General features: G+C 40.2%; 1 protein-coding gene across 1 annotated transcript in view; it reads right to left on the bottom strand.

Annotated features, from left to right (window-relative positions):
• The window catches only part of IGF2R (insulin like growth factor 2 receptor), an 88,595-nt gene that overhangs the window by 40,454 nt on the left and 25,579 nt on the right, over positions 1-22,562 (bottom strand). Inside the window, exons 4-20 of the mRNA XM_067555188.1 lie at positions 22,076-22,174; positions 21,385-21,511; positions 19,460-19,580; positions 15,419-15,536; positions 12,811-12,973; positions 12,405-12,585; positions 10,893-10,996; positions 10,182-10,346; positions 9,660-9,800; positions 9,044-9,190; positions 7,316-7,450; positions 6,620-6,770; positions 5,877-6,054; positions 4,921-5,036; positions 4,159-4,321; positions 1,133-1,312; positions 141-242 (exon numbers count right to left, since the gene is read on the bottom strand). Coding sequence (XP_067411289.1) covers positions 141-242; positions 1,133-1,312; positions 4,159-4,321; positions 4,921-5,036; positions 5,877-6,054; positions 6,620-6,770; positions 7,316-7,450; positions 9,044-9,190; positions 9,660-9,800; positions 10,182-10,346; positions 10,893-10,996; positions 12,405-12,585; positions 12,811-12,973; positions 15,419-15,536; positions 19,460-19,580; positions 21,385-21,511; positions 22,076-22,174 — 2,391 coding nt within the window. The remainder of the gene's footprint in view (positions 1-140; positions 243-1,132; positions 1,313-4,158; positions 4,322-4,920; positions 5,037-5,876; positions 6,055-6,619; positions 6,771-7,315; positions 7,451-9,043; positions 9,191-9,659; positions 9,801-10,181; positions 10,347-10,892; positions 10,997-12,404; positions 12,586-12,810; positions 12,974-15,418; positions 15,537-19,459; positions 19,581-21,384; positions 21,512-22,075; positions 22,175-22,562) is intronic.

The following is a 22,562-nucleotide window of genomic DNA, read 5'->3' as shown; positions in this document are numbered from 1 at the left end:
AGCTCTAGATTAACTTTAAAAACTGCTTTGGTAGAAGTAATTTTGCAGAAGACAACAATATGAGAAAAAGGGACAACAAGCAGCACAGAGCACAAAGACCAGTTTTTAATGGCTACTAATACAGCCCTCCCCACTCTCACCTGAGTTTTGTCTTCTGTCGTTGTAACTGGACAAGCAGCTTCTGTTTCCCACAGAAAGGTGACAACACATTCTCGATTATCAATAAACCTGGGGCTGCTACTCTGAAAATTCAAATCGCAAAAAGAACATAAAAATCAAAAAAGACTAATTTAAAGCGCAACTGTGTTTCATTTGATGTCAAAACTTCTAATTCTCAGCAATTTTCTATTTTAATATGAGTTTGGGGCAAATACTCAGCTGGCTGAGAATCCGGCTCTAAAAAAAAAAAAAAAAGAAGTTATTGCACATGTACTTTGTGGAATCCTTTTCCCCAGCCAAAAGTTTAAGACTTTGGTCTGTGTAGGCACCCTACATATTCAAACAGCTGAGACTGAACAGCTAATTGTACTAGCTGATCTAACTGTACTTTTGATATAAACAAATTTTATACATTCATGACACGGCAGAGCCAATGAAACGATTAAGGCTAGTGGCCTTATAAAGTACATAGGTTTCCTCATTTTGGATATATCCTCTCCTTATGGCTGCATTAGAGAACATACAATGTATGTGTGAAATTTAAGACTAGTAGAATTGTGAGTGTAAATCCTCATGCATCAGTCTTTTGAGAGCCAGTCTTAAATATTGCATCCAGATCAGACTATTAACTTCAATTACAGTCTTGTTAGTTACCCAATTAAAAAAAAAAAAAAAAAAAAACACACCACCACCACCACAACAAAACAAACAAAAACAACAAAAAAACCACCAACCACCAAAAAACAAAACACAAATAAACAAAAAACTCCGTGTAAGTCAGCTCTAGATATGTCACTGAAGCACCATAGTCATGGGGGGGGAGAGGGGGGGAGAAGGGAGAGGGGGAAGAGGGAGGAGAGTCACTATTCAGTCTTCAACATGTCTCTGCTATGACACAGCTTCCGCACCCCATACAGAGTCTCAGAGAAAGTTAATACAATGAGGAGACTACTAAAAGCATTTCCATCCTTACAAGAGTGCCCTTGGAGCAGGTAAAGTGGATTATGGTTGTAGAGGAGATTCTCTTTCCATCAGCATTGATGCATACAGAACCATTTGTGTAAGTTAGAAGGAGTTGACCACGTCTTTCAAGTACTAGGCCTTTGCTAGCAACCCCCAGGTTACTAATGGAAGTGGTTTCAGAAAAGGAATCCTAGAATGAAGGAATAGAAGTATGTCAATGAAATAGTTTTTGCTTCTTAGAAGTAAGACAAACTAAAATCAAGCTTCCTCTTTTTAGCTAGACCCAGAGTTCTTTGCCATGCTGAAGTGACATTCTGTAATATCCTTTTTTAAAAAAAAGATGCAGTTAATTGTGAAACAGCAACTGAGGTTAAGAAATCTACCTTCCCTCACTCCCGCAAATTATCTTGATATTTAACAGTCCCATCAAAGCAAGGTAGATAGATTTTATAATGTATTGGTTTACAGGAAGTTCTATATAAGCGGCTACCCAAAACCTTTCCAGGGAATAATTCCCGTCTGTCAGCCAACTACAGCTCAGCGAAAGGATTTACAACAGGTGTTCCCAAATCGTGATACATGTACTACTTGGGATATGTGAACTTGTTGTGAAGTAAATTGATCATACAAGTTTTTAAGAAGGGGGCAGGGGAGTAGGTGATTCAATAGAGTTTGAGTGCCTCTGGTTTAGAGACAGTTTATGAAAGCTTTCATCTCACATCTGATGCTTCTGCAGATTGTACTGCTCTTGTGAGAGAGCAAGTTACCATGGACATTAGGGAATTTCCAAGAAGTGTCACATTAGGACTCCATAGGAAAGAACCAAAGTAGATTTTTATGTATGCATGTGTCATCAGGGCCAACATTAACAATCCTCTGCAGTTCTGATGTCCATGGAAGTGAGAAGCTGATAACGATCAACTATTATGCAGGTTTCCTTACTGTATCTCTATCTTGGTGCATAAAAGCAAGGGTGTTTTTATTAACAGACTCACACTGTGGAGGACTACAGATGTGAATAAAAAGCCACCAAGCAGGGTACAGTAATGACCAAATTAATTTCTGTTTGCAAACCAAGACAAATCCAAATTTGAGGCTCTGGAAAGGATAGTCTTCTGATTTAGCCCATCATGTGCATTTCTTACTCTTAGAAGCACAGAGAACTAATGCAGTTCTTGTTAGAAAGTAAACAGTTTTTAAGTCATGAGATCACAAAAGGAATTCCATCTATAGTGTCTTCATCTGTCATAGACAGGGTCTTACAGAGAAATGCTTCTGAAACATTAAGTTTTCTGGATATACAACTACACAAAAGCTTTACCCACTCAGTCTAGGAATTTATATGGCCTTCATCACCACCAAATTTGAGCACCTCACAATCACTCATTGACTTTATTCCCCTGTGGTGGAGGAAGTTCCTCCCCTGTAAAGATGGGGAGAACTGAGGCACAGAGAGACTACAGGTACATTTACACAGCAAAAAAACCAAACCAAACAAACCCCCGCCCCCCAAAAAAAAAAAAAAAAAAAAAAAAAAAACCACAACACACTCCACACACAGCAATATCAGAGCCCAGGTCTACAATGTTAAAATTGCCCTGTTGACCTTTAGGCTGAGCCTGGAGCTCAAGCTCTGCAGCCCAGGGAGGGGGGTAGGTTTCAGAACGCGAGCTCCAACCTGAACATCTACACTGCAAACCCAGGCTCGGACTTGCTGCTACAGGACTTTTCCCGCCCTCCCCCCACCCCGACCCTCTTTTTTTGTTTTGTTTTTGTTTAAAACCATGCAGACATCCTATGCAACTTGCCCAAGGTCACACAGGAAGTCTGTGGCTGAGTAGGTAACTGAATCCAGTTCTCCTAAGATTCAACTGAGTACCTGATCCACTAGAAAATTCTTCCCTTCACCTCCCACAATTTAACTGTCAACATGCAATGGTTTAAAGGTACAGCCTGTTTATTACACAGCTGTAGGAGCCCCATTAGCTTTCCAAGCACTATTCTTAGACAATGCCTCAGGAAATCGCTCAGAAGGAGAGGCTGAGGTTTGCTTTTACTCTCCACCACACACTTCTCTACCACAATTCATGCTAAATGTACAAAGAGAATGTGGATGAGCAAGTAACATGTTAAAATACTTTAAGAGGCTCTGCATGTGTGTGTGAGAGAGAGAGATCGAGATCTAACAGAGCACTTGAACCAAAGTGGGTACAAACTCTGCGGCATGTCAGTTGCTTCACGATGCAGATGTGAAGCAGAAATCTGTTAAATTTGACAGTTTAACAGGAAGCAGGAGGGTGATTAACAAATGTTTGGATGAGGACCTCCCCCGCACTCTTCCTGGAATGTTCCTGCTGCTCCTCCAGGGGGTTGCAAGTACAAATGCTCAGGAGACTCTTCCATGAGACTGGCTGTACTTTCTCCACACTAGCACCAGACTCCCCATCCTTTTTCTGTTCAGTATGTTAAAGAGTGGACCAAAACCTCATTTGATCCTACTTATGAAAGCTTGTGGGATTTAAGTTATTGAGGGTGGAGGGGGTGTCGTATTTTGAGCTTCTGCCCCCTGGAGAGAGGAAGAAAGAGTCCAGAGTTTCCTGACCCACTATTTATACCCTTTGTATAAACAAAGGCACAAGGCTGTCCATCCCCACAAGATGCTCTGAACATTTTGGCAGCAATCAATAAGGTGCATAAGGAAAGATAAGTGACTGAGGAGTGACAAGAATAGGAGACTGAAGGTAACGGTATGCTGGCCCTCAGGTATCAGTGTAGTTTAAAAAGGAGGGTAGAATTTTCCTCTTAAGTAGAGTACAGGGAAAGTTTGACCCTTAGCTACTAGTGCTATTAAACAACAAATCAGTCTCACTAAAAGACCTGCTATTCTTCTAGTGATTGTGCCAAAGCTTATGGTCCACAGGCCATTATTTTTGCCCTTCTGCATAGCAGAGTCAGAAGACACTTACAATGGACCTTTGCTCCATACAGAACATTTGACGGACTAACTTCTGGTGCTGGGGTGGAAGTGATACTCACGTGATCTTTTTTATACTTCATCTGACAGACTGATGCATATCGATCGCACCCTGGAACAGGGATCAGAGGGCGGCAGACATTTATGTAATACTTCTTGCGCTCATTCGGTTCAGAGTTGTCCATAGCATACCAGTTTTCACCTCTGTCCTCGGATTTTGATAAACTGAATTGCCAAAGTGAAATAATTTATATTCTTAAATTACAATACACATTCCTCTTAGAAACTGAGAGAACGAGAGAGATTATAATTTGTGAAATGACAAGAGGCAAGATAAATCTATTCCTCAAAAGCTATGTAACAACTATTTCAAAGGCAGCAAATACAGTGATAATAGCAAATAAGGGATTCACTGTAACAACCAGAAGTAAAGAAGGTACTAAAGTTTTAAACATTTAGCTGCAAGAATGTTTCTTAAAGTCAACTGCACTGTCTTTGTATTGTAATCTGCAAAGAAGCAGAGAGACTAAATTCTGGTTGCTCAACGGCTTTTGCTATCAAAACTAGCTTTTGCTATCAAAGCAAACAATGCAAGACACTAATCGATTTACAACTATGACAGGCACATCAGCGTGCCTCCTAAAAACGGGATATGCTTCTTCCTTCATTTTTGCTCATTCTCTGCAGCTTAAGATGGTCAAGAATGATCATGGGTTTCTAATGCTGTCTACGCAGCAGAGACCAAATTAATTTACAGTGAGACTTTGCTAGCTAACACCACGCAGATTTTGTTCTTCAGTTATGAGTCTATTTACTTCTTTTACCTTGACAAATCATATTGTTCCATGGTGTTGGGATCCGTCACCACACATTCCAATGGCATCTCTGGACAGGCATATTTAGTGTACCATTTAAAGTTGTATGTGTAATTGTCTTCTACCTAAGTTAGAAGGAAGACAGTCACAAATAGCCTGCAGAACAGTCACAACAATATGGTTTCTAAGAATATTATGAACTGATATGCCCTTTAACTTGGGGAAAACGGATCTGTTCCCTTATACACAGGGAACATCCAACCTATGCTCTCTTAGGAAGCAAAAAAATTCAGGATCCACGGCTTGCTAATTTCTGTTGCTCTCTTGTCTTGTCATCCTCTCCATCAGGAGTATTTTTCCCCAGTTCAAGTATCACCAAAACTTAATCTCTTTGTTCATTTAGCATTTTTCATGCCACAGGATTCCACAGCACTTTAACAAGTTACTCCTGTACATAGCTTCCCCAGTCACTGAGATGCAGCCTCCTCTGCTGCATGACAGCAAACTGTATTTTTATCCAAATGAAACTACAAAAGAATATAAAGGTATGGGCCTTGCTCCAATAACCACAGCTGTTTGGCACAGAAGTACAATGCAGTTATTCAAGCGGATAGTTAGCCAGATCAGGCCAAACATCCTGCCTTGCACAGCACGCCGGACAAACTTTGCGGCTCTCAAGGTTATGACTGTAACAAGAGGCAGATGCTCTGCAGTAATTATTCGAAATGCCTTTTATCTGAATCCTCACTGCAGATGCTGAGGGTTTGATTCTCCTTTGTTTTACACAGGTTTCACAGACACAATGCAGCTGACACCACTAGGGGAAAAAACCTTCCAGTGACTGCACTCAGTGCGCATACACCTACTGGAAATAGACATGAGCAACCATTCGAAGAAGAATCAGAGATCCTTGAAATCTGGGATTCCCTCTTCCTGCCCCCTCTTGATCATTTGGAAGTTCTTACCTGGTATTCAGGCTGACCTATTCCAGCCTCACGATCACACAGGAAAGTTATAAGGGTAGAGCGCTGTGTTTTCTTCTCATTGTTGTAGGTTGAACCATTTTTGTATGTCAACTGAATCATTCCATCATAATAGGAAAGTTTTGAACTGGGTTCTCCTAGACTCCAGGCCTGTTTCTTACTAAAAAGGCAAAAAAACCAAACAAACCACAGCTTGACAAGAATTTATTTAAATCAAGTGTTAACTGAAATCATAAGACCCCAATTAAAAGCTAGGGTGTGCACCCACACGCAGTAAATGCTAGCATTAGTGTAGAGAGAGCAAAGTGGAGCTCTTCTTTGGAAGTGATTAAGTGTAACATGGGGGGGTTCAGGTTTATTGTATCTTAATGGCTTCCAGAACAACTTCTCTCCATTTACAAATAGAGGGGAGGATTTTATCCAACTTTCAGCCCTGCAAATTGAACCTGAGGTCTAGCAGCATAATTGGGCACGCACACGTATGAGATGTATACTTCATTTTCATTTAAAGTCTCCAAGGGTTTTTTCCAGCAAGTGGGAGCTGTGAAGTGAGACATTTTTACATATTGCTTAGAGCTCCTTTACCAGTAAGTTTGAAAGAATTGCAGGACTTCATAATTAACTTCAGCAAGCTAGTTACTTGTTATCTAGAGATCGGTCCCTAATGCACTACGTACAACAACTGACCAAGTATTACAGATGACATGGAGACTGAAGATACTTGCCTTTTTGCTACCTGACATGCTGCTGCTGATTTTAGCTGACAAAGTTCATCTGGCACATTGCCACAAATATTTATGTAGAAGTCATAATTGGTTGTGTTAACGAAATAGCTGCCACTTTTCTTGGTTAAAGGTGACAAGTCAAAAGAAAACCCTAAATGAGAAGCGAATGAAAAAACTTCAGTACATTCAGATTTGTTTTCAGTTTTTTCCCTTTTATCATTTTTCTGAAAGATCTTGGCCTATAGTCAAGACAACTAAACAAGGCAGATAAATACAGGGGTCATTTGACCAAAGCAGGTGCTCATTTCTTCTTGTGGCAGCACATTTTACAGCTCTTTTCATCTAAGATCTGAATACCCTGTTAAGAGCTTGTGTTATTTCTTCTGCACAACTGTCAAGTACGTTTTACTATCTTCAAGAATGAATAGGGTTTCATTTCCAAAGTCAGACGCCTGACAGTTAGGTGTATGATTGCAAATGCAAGTGAAGTATAGCTAGGCTGTTTGGTGCATGACATGTCCACATGCCGTTTTCTAGATGAGGAGTGATTATACAAACCTACGATAATGATTTTATCTATTTTGAAAACATGATATGCAGAATAGAATGGGAAACATGAAAGTCCACCTAGTTTGAGTTTTTTCCCCCCACTAACAAAAACCTCAAATCCAACCTCCATGGATGTTGGGTACATACCTGCCTGAGTATCAGAGACTCTGCAGTTGTCTCCTTCAGTTTTAGATAGGACACAGGCAGCAGCTGTATACCACTCAAACACATACAAACACTGGTCACTCTCTGAGTTAAAGACAGGAGCACTTTCTAGGTCACCTGGCATAAAAAAAGAGGAACAGTGTAGAACTGAATAGCCACATGGATTGTCATTTTTTTCCAGCTATTTCTGCCAAACTTGGCAGCACATGGCCTGAAATAGACAAAGCTTTCAGATGACTGAGCTATCAATTCCTTTTTCAACGGGAAAAGGGAAGCTTGTAAATTAAAAAGGACACTTTTTTTTTTTTTTTTTTTGGGGGGGGGGGGGGAAGCAGGGGGGAAGATCGTATACCCCCGTGATTTGGAACACCTCTTCAAGAAATTCTGAATTAAAAATCCTCCCACCAGATACTTTGTTTTAAGAAGTAATCCTGTTTCTCCTTTTCTAGATCTAGGATACGTGGAGGTGATACTACACATTCCCCTAGAAACAGAACTGCAAGAGTCACAGCTGTGTGTATAAAAGGGTTCCACCACTGCAGGGAATGGGGGACACACTCTGCAACCCTTTTGCTTCGGACTTGGGGAACTCCTGGGGCCAGGAAGATCCTCCCCCCTTAGCCAAACCCAGCTTAGCCACCATCTCTTCTTTGACGCACACAAGGCCCCTTCCAGCCAGCCTGAGCCCCCTCACACCAGGATCTGCCCCTCTAAGTACAGAAAACCAGAGCAGGGAGGGTCAAGGGCTGCACAGCCCACCTTGGAGAAATGCCCCACAGCCAAGCTCTCCAAGGCCAGCTGCCAGGAGCGGCCCAGTGCTGCCTCCCCACCACAAGAGCCATTCAGGTCCTTCTGAGTAAATGGGGATCCTATTGCCAACCCGCACAGAGCCCACTTGCCTGCTGTTCAAGCACCCTCTAGTGCCTGCTCTCCAGCTGACCACAGCTCCCTAAGCACCAATTACAGAGCCACCCTGACACCTAATATCTGCACTGCCCTGTCCCAATCTCCCCCACGCCGCTAGCCCCAACATCCTTCTGCCCTCAGTCCCAGTCTGCCCTGCCATCTTCCTTCCCCAAACATCCCCTCACTCTCTCCCATGCCCTCCTCCCTACTTAACCCCAAACTCCCTTGGCATCCTCCCTACTCCCCCAGTTAACCCAATTCCTTCCCCTTCCCTGCAACTTTCACCTCCTCACGTCTGTCCTCCATCCAGTGCTGCCACTTTGGCAGTTTTGTCACTAGATCTAGCAAATCACCAGAAAGTTGCAACTTTTAATGAAATCTGGAATTTTAGCAAAGGTTTTTGTGGCCCTCCACTATCTTAAAGTTGCACATATTGTATTCTATTGTACTTTTATGGGCCCCCATTACTACAGATCTGAGTACCTCACAATCTTTAATGTATCCATCCTTAACTCTCAGGGGTGGGATGAGGAATTGCTCTTATCCCTGTTTTAAAGATAAGGAACCCAGGCACAAAGAGGCTAAGTCCATGGAGGACTTGACCCCAGTTCTCCCAATTCCCAGGCTAGCATCCTGATCCCTGGACCATCCTTTTGCTTCACATATTTTTATTTATATATGTAGAAGTCACTGTTCACATTGGACAGCTTCTCTCTTTCTAGAACTCCAGAAAGATTAAACCATTTCCAGTTTTACCTTTCATTATAAAAAGCTTAGAAAACAAATAGGTGTCAACATTCTTACCTGGCTTGCACACAAGGGTTATGATAGTTTTGATTTTCTTGTCATTCCCACAGCTGTCTCCATTCAAATATGTAAGTTGAATACTCTCTCCAACTTTTTTTGGAGAAGACATGAATGTTCCTAGATTTTTAGACTTGTTATTTTTATCTGGGGGTGGGATGGGGGGAGGGAGAGAGAAAAGCAAGCTTACTTTAAGTAATTATTTTGTGATTTCCCTGAACAAAAAAAAAAAAAAAAAGCTGAATCCAGTACCAAAACATTACATGGTCAGAGAGACAGAGCAAAAACAGCAGAGAAATTTCTGTTTTGCGTGATTAATTTATGACAACTTTGCTGTTTTACACCTTAAAGCATTGTCAAGAGGCCGGAGAACAAAGGGAAATGTACAATATTAGTCAAAAACAAATTTCTCTAACTGGAAATCAAATTATGTTTATGCTGTTTTGCTTAGGTCCTTTTTGGGTGGAAGGTGAAGGCACCACTTTATCCCCATTCTCTCCCTCACCCCCATGACCCGTCCCTTGTGCCCCTCTGAATTACAAAACCAGTTTCAGTGAAATGTTGTCTGTCTTCATAAGCAATATTCCAAACATTTGTTTCATAATTGTGCACTCACCGACAAAGCAAACAGCTGCATCATCTGAGCAGACAACAGCTGCTCCTTTCTGTAGTACTTTATGACAGACATTGATGAAAAAGTGTTTCTTGTCTGCTTCCACAGGACTGCTGTCCACAGCTTCCCAATTCTGTGCAGACTCTGGGGACGAGAGATTTTATTTTAGATAAAACAAACAGTCTTTTCTAACTGCCTAATATTCCAACACATCCAAAATATGAAGAGCTGTTAAAAACTACAGCGGCAAAGGAAGTGACATATTGAGTGGATCGTGATAGAGGCTGCACCTTTAGAAGACATTGTTCTTTTTTATTAGAGGGGGTTTTTTTATAAAAAAGAAATTGAACACTAACATTAAACTTCTCTTTTGAGTGTATCTAAGAATCCATGAAAAAAACTAAAATGAAACAAAAAAGGCTCACAACAGAGAAGTGGCAACTAAGAAAAAAAGGACATGGTTTCAAGGTAAATTAAAAGTAACACTGTTAGTAGAAAGACAGTAGTTTGTTTCTGCTGCTCTACCTGAACTGCGAATCAGAGGTGACAAATCATATCGTTTCTTCTTATCAGCAATTCTGCAAAGGAGATCTTCCTTCTCTTGAACACATGCATATTTTGTATCCCAGGTGAAGAAATATGTGCAGTCCACCTCTCCAGTGAACACTGGGGCTCCTTTTCCTTCGTTACCTTACAGGGTTAGAAAGCCAGGAAAACGTATTGCCACAGATGTAATTTTCTTCTTCCATTTCAAGTGCAGAGGGTTCAGGGGAAGTTTGGTAATAGGAGTTTATGCCTTTCACATCTATGTCACAGAAGAAACCTTACAAAGCTGTAACGCCAGGGCAGTGTGACATACTGCAGCATCAGCCACAGTATTAACTACAGACCATGACAAACAGAGAAGAAACAAACAGACTCTTTGGTGGCTGAACTTTAAAAAAGTGAGTGCTTTAAAACTAATAAGTACTCTCTAGCTGGTTGAAAATTCCTTTAGAATCTGCCATAGCAGTCAAGAATGACAGCACAATTATTCTCAACAGAAGGTAGTCTATCATGCCAGATTACTTAAACTAGAGAATTGCTCCTAACCAACAGATATGAAATTAGATATAATCACATTGGCTTGTAACTACTTGTTCTTGGCCACAAGGGAGTCGTTCCAGTAGCTCAATAGCAAAAGCATACACAGAGGCTGCAAAAGCACTGCAAAGTAATTGTAACCCATATGCTCACCTGCAGTCTCATTGCATTCAAAATTTATGACAGTCATTCGTTGAAATCCAGAGCTGCAAACATCTCCATCTGGGTATGTTAGAGTGAGGTCCCCATCAGAGTACCTGACAAAATAAAAACCATGTCTTAGATTACTCTATTGAAAAAAAAAAAAAAAAAACATTACCACCAACCATGACCATGTTACTTGTCCCACCTAATGGATGCCCAATTCATGCAACTGATAAATGCTTCATTCCTTCTAGGGGCAGAAATTGTTACTCAGCATAGTAACAGAGTTTTCCATAGAAAAGAGAATATTCTAATTGCTTTTTCCCCTGGGATTTGTTAACCATAATTGAGAAATTCTGTTGTGTGCACCCTCACAATTAAGCTTTACACTATGGCCAAATTCTCCACTGCTTTGCACCTTGTTTATTTATACCTTTCTGATTTGTAGTATTCCATATGCAGTTTGCACAGGTATAAATGACTACATGAAGCACAGATCAGTGGAGACTCAGGCCCTACCTTTTCTTTCCATCAATCTACATAGCATGGGATTTCATTTCAAGTTATATCATTTCTGAACAAAATCTGAATGTTTTACTCTGATGTTTCTACTAGAAATTAAAAATTCTCCTGCCTCTAAGAAAACCACTGTTTTCATTTAAGATCTCCCTTATGTCCAATGCTCCATTTACTGGAAGAACAGTTTCACTTTTTAATCTAGCTGGCATGAAAATATTTTCATGGAAGAGTTTCTCTGCATTTCTGTTCTTGAATGGGAGAGGGGGGGGGGGGGTCATTCCTCAGAGTGCCCCATATATTGCCCAGAAAAGACTGGAAGCTTGAGGATATATTCTGAACAGGGTTAAGAGGCACCCCCTGTATATCCATCATTTAAAGAGTGCTGTTTTGCAAGTACTCTACTAGTGTCCAGACGGGATTAGAGATGCCTCAGTATGGAATACACCAATGTAGAGATCTTGCTTCATTGCATAGGTTTGCAATTCTAAACAATACAAGTCATATATCACAGATGTCCAAGATACATTCAACTAAGCAAAAGCATGCAATATAATAAGAAACCCTAGCAGGTTAATTACTCTATATAGCCTGGCTCCAACAGAATTCTGATGTCATGCTGCCAGCAAAACTCAGTGAGGCAACTCAGGAGCAGCAGTCAAAGTCTAGACATTGAAACCTGAAGAACAGGAGGGAAGTACTTTTTAGTACTCCCACCTCTTGAAGGCCCACCTTAGCTCCCTTGGTGCTGCAAGCTGCCATGAGGTTTGCAAGCACAGCTCTGCCAAAGCATCACCATGATTTTTAACACACAAAACGCAAACGGATTTGTTAGAGATCGCTTCAGTTATTATTCATCCTTCTACTGTAGTCTGTACATTTTACAAACAGTTTCTATAGACAAGTTCCAGAGAGTTTCTATCAGATGTTTACCCCTTCTATCTTTCAGTTACCGATCTGAAGGCTAAAGGTGGCTCAGATGCCTTGAGGAAATTCTTTACAAACCTGAGGATTTGGTTCTTAAATTTTCCAGCCACTTTATGCTGGTTGCCCTGAAGCTTTACTTGGCAAGATGAAACATATCCAGCGTCATCCGTGCAGCCGCCTGCAGCAGTTTTTCCACAAATATTTAAGTAGTAGTAATACTCTTCTTTTTCATCTTTAGCCATGTACGGTGTAACATAGCCTAAGGAAACAGGAAAAGAAAATGATTAAGGTGGCAGCCTTTTTCTTTCAAGGAAGGATTCCAAGAAAAGTAACAACCCTAAACAGGTACTGGAATAGAAGACTAGAAGCATGTGTGTCGGTGTATTTCAGTCCCAAACGCTCTACACAAGACACTATCCCCAAGCTCCAGTTCTGGTCTCTGGAATTTACTCCCCTCTCTGTTAAAGAAAAATATGGAATTTACCTGGTAGATGAGTGAGTGGTGTCAAATCAATGGAGATATCATGCTGTTCACTGGTCAGACTACAGTTTCTACTTTCCAGGTAATCCCTGTGACAGGCATATTCAGTGACCCATTCAATTTCATACCGGCAGTTGAGTTTGGCAGTGAGTTTGGGGCCTGTGCGCTGATGTGGAAGTGAACATGATTAAAGTTGTAAGTCAGACCAAATAGGGGGTTGTTTTTAAAAGAGATTTTTCATTTCATACAAGAACTCAGATGGAAGGTAGACATACTATCATCCCCACCCCAGCCCATTTAGGTGAAAATCAACTTTCCAGCAAAGTGAGACCATGCTTTTGGAAATTTAAATGGGAGGTTTTAAAAAAAAAAAAAAAAAAAAAAAAAAACATTAAAGAATAAAGGCTCCTGCGTATTACACAAAAGTTTGTTATCTTGATTTGTGTATTTAATCTGTATAAAATTTGAGTGTGTTATCTTCATTCTACACAAAAAAAGTGACCAACATTTTTTAATCTAGGTGCTTAGGATAGCAACTAGATCCATATTTAGAGGCCTAAAGATTGTTCTCAGTGCCTACCTTAATTCCAAAATGTTGGTCGGGGGGGGGGGGGGGGGGAGTGAGTGAGTGAGTGAGTGAGTGAGAGAGAGAGAGTGAGAGAGTGAGAGAGAGAAACAAAGGTACCACACAAGACTAAACTCCTGAAAGGTTATCAATGGTACAGCAAATTTACAAGAATAAGATAATAAACCATCACTGTTAAGAGTTGACTTAATGCTGCTAAACATTGGCAAGAGACTTTCTACAGTTTTAACACTTCATTGTAACAGGTTTCTTATTCAAAGCACTAATCATAAACACCCTTGAAAGACTGGTAAAGCAATTCCAACTAATAGACTAGGTACAACTTGTTCAACATGAGATTGGATCTGAGTCAGAATTAGGGTGCAGGATTGTTATTGCAAATCACATGCTCAGACTACACTTGACTTGTTAAGAGGGGACAAGAGTTCAAATGAACAAAATGGAGACTTGACTGAGTAAGACACAATTACACAGGATTCACCCTCTTGCCCCCCTCCTCACCACCACATTGTTCTCATGCACCTTCCCCGCCAAAAAATGCATTTTGGTAAATAGTTTTTACTGTAAAGTTCTCGCTTCTTGCCTCCCTCCCCCAACCTACCCTCTGGTTAACACTTCTGGGAAAAAAAAACTTATTTATTGCATCAGAATATTAGTATTTCCTGAAGAAGATGAAGTTCAAGAGTAGAAATTCAATACATCTTTAGAATGACTTAACAACCAAGAAGAAAAATGTGGCCATGAAAACAGGCCACTTTGATTTTGAATGTGCTTTAAGTGGAAACTTGTGAGAACTATTTTAATTTATAAATCTGCTTTTAATATTTTTGCTTCCCAATTAATGTTCAAGTACACATACCCACTGGCACAGCATGGGAAGATTGGGAGGGCAAAGGTGGAATTAGTACATCTGCCTCTATCATGGCAGGTATGTAAACACAACAGTATTTTAAATGAATGGCTGGGAAAAAAGAAAATCTTTACACTTCATCCTGACTACTCAATCAGTTTTCAAGAGTAGATAGATATCTTGATCAGGAAAGGGACAATAGGCTAGAACAAAGCCAATCAAAAACAAAAAGTTTCCTTTCTACCAACCTCCACGCAAACCTGACAGGATATGCAGAGAAAGTGTGGGCAATGTTCATTTCAGCCTGGTTTTAAAAGTGTGTCTTGCTGCCAAGATCACATGGTATTATGTCATCTGGAACAGATGGATGTTGCTAGATATGTTAAGCGTTCAATTCTTGCATAACATTAAATTATGCCATATGGGACATCTAACACACAAGGACGACTGTGATAAGAGGTAGTTTAAAGAAAGCACGTGACCCTTTTTGCTGACTAAGGGTATGGATGCAAGAGTAGATGCAAAACAAATGGTCAGAGATGTAAATGGAACCCAATTACACAGGACAGAGATTATAATAAGCATGTGACAAATAAAGTTGGACAACAGCACTTATTAGCAAGCTGACCTTCAGGTTTAGGAACGACTCACTGCTCTAGAGGGTGATACTCATTCTAATGATCTCAACATAATTTGAAATTCAGAAGAGAGCAGGCATCACCCAAAGCAAGAGGAGTTTAAGAGATAGTCTCAACACATTTGTATTCCTATGGTTGTTTGCCATGGTGTTGTAGCCATGTTAGTTCCACAATATTAGAGAAATAAGGCAGGTGAGGTAATCAACTTTTATTGGACCAGCTTTTGTCGGTGAGAGACAAGCTTTTAAGCTACAGAGGTGGGAACTCACCCACCTTCTCTCTAATTTGTATTCCTATTTAGTCAGTAAGACAGAGTTCTTGTTTTATCTCTGAAAAAGTTCTTAATTTAAAAAGAAACTGGAGTGAGTATTAATACTTTGCATCTGAGGATCTCAAACACTTCACAAAAAACATGAATAAGCTTCATAACCCCAACAGGAAAGCACATACTAAGTTTCTGCTCTCAGTAAAAGGGAGGCCAAAGCAAAGAGGTTAACTGAAAATGATCTTTAATACAGTCTAAAACAGTGTAATTACCTCTCCTCTCCTCTTTGATGGGCACACAAAAGTAATAGTCACTGCTGGATTATGGCCAAGACAGAAATTTGGCTTCTCTTCTTCATCACTGTATGTTTTCTCATAACTCAGAACTAGCCTAACAAAACCAAAAACAAACAAATGGAAAGGCAGAAAAAAATTACAACTATAAATAAAGTACTACACAGGAGAGCTAGCTATCAAATATCAAAGAGGGGGGGATACTTGCCATTTGCCCAAAGGCCCTGGGAGAGGCATTTTAAAAATATTAAATTATATCTTTAAAAAGGTGACTTACGGGGGGGCGGGAGAAGAGAGAGGGTGTCCGCCTTTTTTGTCACAATAGGAATCTTAAGCATTATTTTCCACAACTACTACAAGCAGAGCTGGTAGCACCACTTATTCAAGAAGCCTGACATTTCCTAATGTAGACCCCATTTTCAGTTGCTTGTACCTTTGCCAAATTTTAACAATTCAGTCTAAAAGTTTCCATGTTGGGTGCCTGCCTCAGGCCGATTACTTTTGGAAAGTTGTATCCAAAACAGTTCAGTCATTTCAAAGATCAAGGTGAGGGAACAATACATTGAACATGCAAGACAAAAAAAAATTCTTACAGCTGTTTTGCTGAGAAATTCTAGTACACCCAGGCTTTGGGGCATGAACTTGAAGTTTGGCGAGAGGTTGCCAGTGTGTCAGAAGGAATGTGCCTTTTGCTGTTCCTGTGAAAATCCACCCAATTTTGGCCCAATTATAAGCCCCTGAAAAGGCTATTTGGAGATATTCGATAGAGAATTGTTAGAGCCTCACGGCCGAATTCTCCAAAGATTCCATCCTCTGAGCATGCACCAATCCAGAGTTTAAGGGAACTTTCCTGCAATTACTACTCCTGACTGCTGTGGGCCAGAGGACAGGCCAGGCACCAGAAGTGAGAACAGAAAATGATCACGTGGTCTCAGTGACCCTGCTACTGCCCATGCAGCACAGGGGAGGAAGGTGCCCAACTCAAATACAGAAAGGACAAGAGCCAGAGCAGAGCACAGGGGAGGAGATAGGGCAAGGAGCAAGACAAGCGGAAATGTGCAAAACAGACTGGACAAAAAGTCCAGGGACAGAGGGAGACTGGGAAGCAGTGCAGAGGGAAGGCAGATTGGGCAAGGAGTTGGGGGAAGGAAGGCTGAGATCTGGATAGGGAACACTAGAACTGGAAGGAGAAGCTGGGGGTGGGGAAGACACAGCAGAGACAGAAGGGGTCTGTGCTCACTAGAGGTCATCTCCCTCCAGAGCCTGGAATGGAACCCAACATTCCCAGGTCTCACCATTCTTCTGCTGTCAGCAAACCTCTGAGAAAACCACTGGAAGAGTGGGTCTCATCTCCCTCCTAGTGCTGGCCCAATGTTAATTCATTTACCCCCTTCCGGTTAGGCATTATGATACATGCTTTAATTACATTTTCACATACTATTTTTTCCACAGAGCCCCTTCTTCATTCAGTGAGGAGATATTCAATTTTTTTCTCCTTGTTTGATGCGTGGTCCCAGGCCATCTTATTTACTGGTCACTGTTCAAATTATACTCTAAATACAAAGTTATTAATTTCCTCATGGGTTTTTCTAGGTGCTCATCACTACCAAACGAGTGTTTCGCGAATAAATTATCTTCACAAAGCCCCTGGGAGGTGAGGGACTACAATACCCAATTTAAGTCGAGGCATAGAGAGATTAAGATTAAAAGAGTGTCCACTAATTTCAGGAGTCTCAAATTGGGCACCCAGGACCTGACTTTTCAGAGTACGTAGCGTTATATAGCACTGTGTTCAAAACATTGCTCCAATGACTTTAGTTGCAGGTGTGAGTACTCAGCACTTCTGCAAATCAGACCCCCAGGTCTCCAGCTGGGCACCCAGAAAGTGTAAACCACACTATGGAGTGACCACCTGCAAAAAGTTTGGGTTAAGTGACTTGCCTAGCATCACATAGGATCTCTGTGGCAAGGCAGGGATAGAATCCAGTTTTCCAGGGCCGCATTCCACTGCCTTAACCATCTTCTTGCAATTCCCTGCCTCATTCACTACACACAGTCCAACCTCTGAAACAAAGGAGGCAGGGATCCTACAGATGCCAGATTTTTTGCACAACCCTGATTCAGACCCTGAGCAGATCCAGCCTATACACTGAATGAGGTAAGGGTCCCATGGAAAAAGATATGATACAGTCTTTAATAGCATGATCACATCCTAAGACGACTGAATTAAGGTTGCACAACCAACCAACCTTAATTCTGCCACTTCCTAACTTTTGAGTTCCTGACATTGCCACCATAATAATTTTGTAATGTAGTTTGTGTATAATAAATATTTACGTTAGAAATGTAGATCCTCCCTAGCATGGAGTACACTAACAACTAGAGAAATGGTGAAATCACAAGAGCCTGGAGAGTGAAAGATGAGCAGAAGAGGGGAAGGGATTTTAGTCCGTTTAAAACTCTGTATTGTGTGTATCTAACACATCACTGACATTAATTAGATCATTTGGAGGAAGGCTTTGTTAAAAATTCAACAGCCCTGCTCCCAGGCCCTTGGTTTAAGTTTGTTCCCAGGCCCTTGTTTTTGTTTTTTAAATCTTTTGCAGGTCATCTTTAAAAAGGTACTTGCTCGTTCTTTAAGATATGTGAATATATTACTTGTAACAAGCACAAGCTTACAATTAGGAAGATGAAACCACGGTTTTGTTTCCTGTATATCAATCTTGTGGCAGGAACTTTCCAATTAACAGGAGAACTAGTACAGGCAGACATTGTTAACATGGGCCTCTTAGACAGAGAATTAGTATTTTTGGCAACAATATTTTGTATTGTCATCCTGTGCAGCAAAGCCAAAATGAATTTATTCAAACTAGTCATTAAGGCCAATCAATCAATAACCCCACCTGACTTATTTTAACTGGTTTCCAGACTATTTGGGTCCCATCCCCTGGTCTCACTCACAGTGACCTGGTTTGCTCTGCTCTCCCACTAGCAACACACATTTGGCAGGGTACAAATCAAGGAGCTAATGCTATAAGAATGGACGGGTAAGAAGTGCTCCCCACAGGCAGCAGGAGTTAAGAATAAGCCAAAGGGGCCATAAAAGAAGCTAGTGCTCAAAAACAAAATGTCATCCCCTCTGTTGCCACAAAAATCCAATCCAACCAAATCATTTACACACTCATCTGACCTCCCCTTCCCCACACTGGGGCCATTTCAAACCAAACCAACTAATTCCAAAGTTGAGGGGAACCTCTTAGGGAACATCCTCCTGGCACCTCTCTCTATTGTATACCAAAGAAGCTTAGAGCCTCTACTGATTCAACTGTGGCAGTGCCATATAAGACGACTAAGGGTCTCAGAGTGGCAGATACTTGACAATTTAGGGTCGCAGCCAACACTTTCAATTATACTCAGAAGCCAACAGGCAGCTAACGCAAATGCATAAGGACAGCATTCAACTCTAATCCTTATAACTTCCTTGTGAGATAAAGTTTTGTTTTTAAACAGATGGGTAAAAGACAGAGGCCAAATCATTTTCCCCAGGGGCATGCAACAGATCACTGGAGCAGCTGGAATTAGAACTCAGTCCTTTGCTTGGGGCAGTAGACCATCCTGGCCCCCCAAATAGTGACACCAATAATTTCCACTTATTCTTAAAAAAGAATAGGTTGTTGCCTTATCCTCCAGAGCTTTTCATATGTAAAAGGAGTCTAAGGGGGTCAAAAAAGAAGGCTTAGAAACTTTACATTATGACGGTAATAACAGGAGAGATTAAAAACCTGGTCTTCTCAAGCCTGGCCACAAAAAAGCCACCTTCCAATTTTAATCCCTTTTGGTATTTAAAATATGTTGAAGTATATAAACAATACCCATTACCATGAAATGCACATGTATATATCAGCCAAACAATGAACAATGTTTTGTCCAGAAAAACAAAAATGTGAGCCCTTATAAATATATACACAAGATTTTTCAGACACTGAAAAGTACCACCAAAAGTTATGAAGTTTGAAGTACCTGTCTTTGTCACGCAGTTTCAGCTGTTCTTGAGGACGGCCAACATCAAAGGCATGGCCTCCACTTAACAAGCAAGCCGCACTACCCACAGGGCAACCTCTGGTTTCGCTACTTGAGCTTCCTATGAAGAAAACACTAGATATATGACCCAAATGAAGTTTGTGTTACGATGCTAAGAAAAAGTATCATCTAGATTAGGTACAATTTAGTTACATTAGGCTGAAGCAGTTTTCATTCTAACCCCTCTGCAGCTCATAAGTTTGATGGGCGTTTTAAAAGCCTTGGACTAAAAGTTTTCAAAAGTGCAGTTTGAGCTCAGAAATGGTTTTATTTTTTGGCACACTAAAATTAGCAAAAAGATTGCTGAAGCACCTGAAGCCATGAAAGATATAAAATGCACGCTTCCACTATTTCTAGATGAAAAGAGGTCTTCTTAAAACAAAAAAAATCTGAAGCTAGAAACTTCAAGTTCTCATAACAGCTTTTTCCTTCCATCAAACAACAGTATACTAGAGGCGGAAAAAAAAATCCAATTACGGAATTTTGAACAGTGTATTTACCTATTCCATTTTATAGGTTACTTCACAGCAAGTCGGATTAGAACACTAGCTGTAGTTCAGTGAAGGCTACCATGCAAAATTGATTAAACTATCTTAGTCATAACTATAACAAATATAAACTTCCATGCACAAAGATTTTTGCATACTCATGGAAAAGAGCTGGGATAATACAGCCCTCAAGGATTACATTTAAAAAAGAAGCACCCTAAGTTTACAAAGATTTGAAAACATCTATTATACATGTCCAGTTATATGGACTTTTGGAGAGGAGTTATTCTAGGTTTTTCAGGTTCTTCCTAGTATTTGTATAATACCCAGTTGTGGGTATTCACCTTATACAGCAGGGACAATTGTACTGTCTAGAATAAAATCCAAAAAGAAATAGTGAATTTGACAGTTTACAGACATCCATCTCAACTGAATGTTCTATAGGAACCCCTCCAATACCGTGGTGATAAACACACTATTAAAACAAATGCAAGTTCTGAGCTTTTCGGCTGTCAATATTTTATATAAACCTGTGGACCATCTTGTTTTGATGTGCTGTTGATATTAAATAAAGATGCAACTTCCAACACTAAGTTTCAGGCCAACAGAATTTGAAACAAAAAGTTATTGCCCATAGAACAAATTAAATCTAAGTCTATATATGTGTCTTACTAAAAACAAACCCCAGTGAATATACATGGTTAAAAATGCAACAGCGATGCAGTGTAGAAAAAAAACCTAATTTGTTATTAAGGTAATCTACTAGGTATGAAATTCAGCCTGTAAGACAGAGAAAGTTGTTCACAACTCCTTATGTTGTCTCCATTCTCCCCACAATTGACCAAAATAAGCATCAAATCAATCAAGCACTTAAGTATTTATAATTTAGGCACATTATTTCAATGGGATTACTTGTGCTTAAAGTTAAGTATACACAAGTGCTTGGTTGAACTGGAGCCCACATTGAGCTATGGTCGCTAGCGATCACTCTAATGGCTTAAGAGACATGAATTGGTGGTTTCTGTCCAGTTCCCATTGGACAGATGACAACAACAAGAGACCAACCACAACTGATACACTTGTTGGCAGTCTCCACTGAGGAGCCACAGACTGGATTATATTATTTTAAGACAGCCCCTTTGCCATCCAAAAGGATGACGTTCTTCGAACAACTCAACAGTTCTGGAAGATTGCTCTAGGGAAGGCTGCCTTCAAGTCACATTTCAAATCAAAGATGACTTGAAAACAATATAGAGCTAAAACCCTACTTTTGGAGTTTAAACAGGAAAAAACTAGATAGCTTTTCCTAGAGGCATTAGTAAGTGCTGCCATAATTCACATAATTTAGACACATATACTGTTCACAGAGGTTCAGACCTATGTCTCTACAGATGTTGATATACAAGGAATCGTCATCTGAGTCATCCACCAAGTAGCTTCCTGAAATCTTGATCAGTGGATTCAAGTCATGTTTCTTCAAATCATCAAAAACATAGCATGGTACCTAGACAGTTAAACATTTAGTTAATTCCATGTGCAGACCACACCACGCTAGTTAGAGACATCATAGGACATGAAATATTTTTTCCAAAGACAACTGATTTTTTACAAAATCTAGTAGTAGAAAGCTTTGCTCAGAAGTCAAATAACGCCGTTAAACACTGGGCTCCCCACAGAAGGCAAAACGGTGACAATGTTGGCTACTGCACAAGCAACCAAAAAGCAAAAACCCTTCACTCTAGTTTTGTTGTGCAGAGGTGTCGAAAACAAAGAGAGTCACGGGCACAAGAACTGAAGTGTTAACAAAGATGAGAATTTTAAGTAACTACTTAAACTATTAACAAAGAATTTGTTCTAACAGGATATTCATAATTTTTAAAAGGCGGATTTTAAAGTTTAAATTGTTATTTGTGTCAAAGTTATGTTATATATTAAGACAGAATAATGTGTTCTAACTGACTGCATGCAGTAAAAAAACCCAAGAATACTATTTTACCTACTATACTGTTCCTTCTAACTAAACGGTAAAGAATGGGTTAAGTCACTTTATGCATGCATGATCTATTACCTCTTTCTTGGCTTTAAATGTGTCTTTCTTGCAAGCAATGAAAGTCCTCCATTCAAAGTAATGCACACACTGAGTTGCAGTAACAAGTTCTGGGGTTCCCTATTGAAAAAAGAAATCACAGAATCAAGAGTTAGCTTTCAGTTTGTATCTATAAAATTTCAAAGAAATCTAAAATTAAAGAGTTCAAGAAGTCAGTACCAACAAAAATAGAAGTGATTTTTTTAAAAAAAGGAGGCAGCCATCCAAATTATTTCTCGACAATAAGAACGACATGGATAGTACTTACAAACAATAACATGGCTTAGTAAATGAATGGTAAGGTTAGTCATCACTAAAGAAAGCTCTTAGGAAGCAGAGACAGAGAAGACAAGAAACAAGTAAGTCCTAGTTGTCCCTTCATACACCCCATTTCCAATATGCACAATTTGTGCTGCATTTTGAAGGCCAAAACTGCAGACTTTATTTTCAGAAAGGTTGAACAACCCAC

Source organism: Emydura macquarii, unplaced genomic scaffold, assembly GCF_026122565.2.
Source record: "Emydura macquarii macquarii isolate MOO-44397 ecotype Brisbane River unplaced genomic scaffold, CSIRO-AGI_Emac_v2 contig_1559, whole genome shotgun sequence".
NCBI classification, from domain to species: domain Eukaryota; kingdom Metazoa; phylum Chordata; order Testudines; family Chelidae; genus Emydura; species Emydura macquarii.
This window is presented reverse-complemented; position numbering and strand designations above follow the sequence as displayed.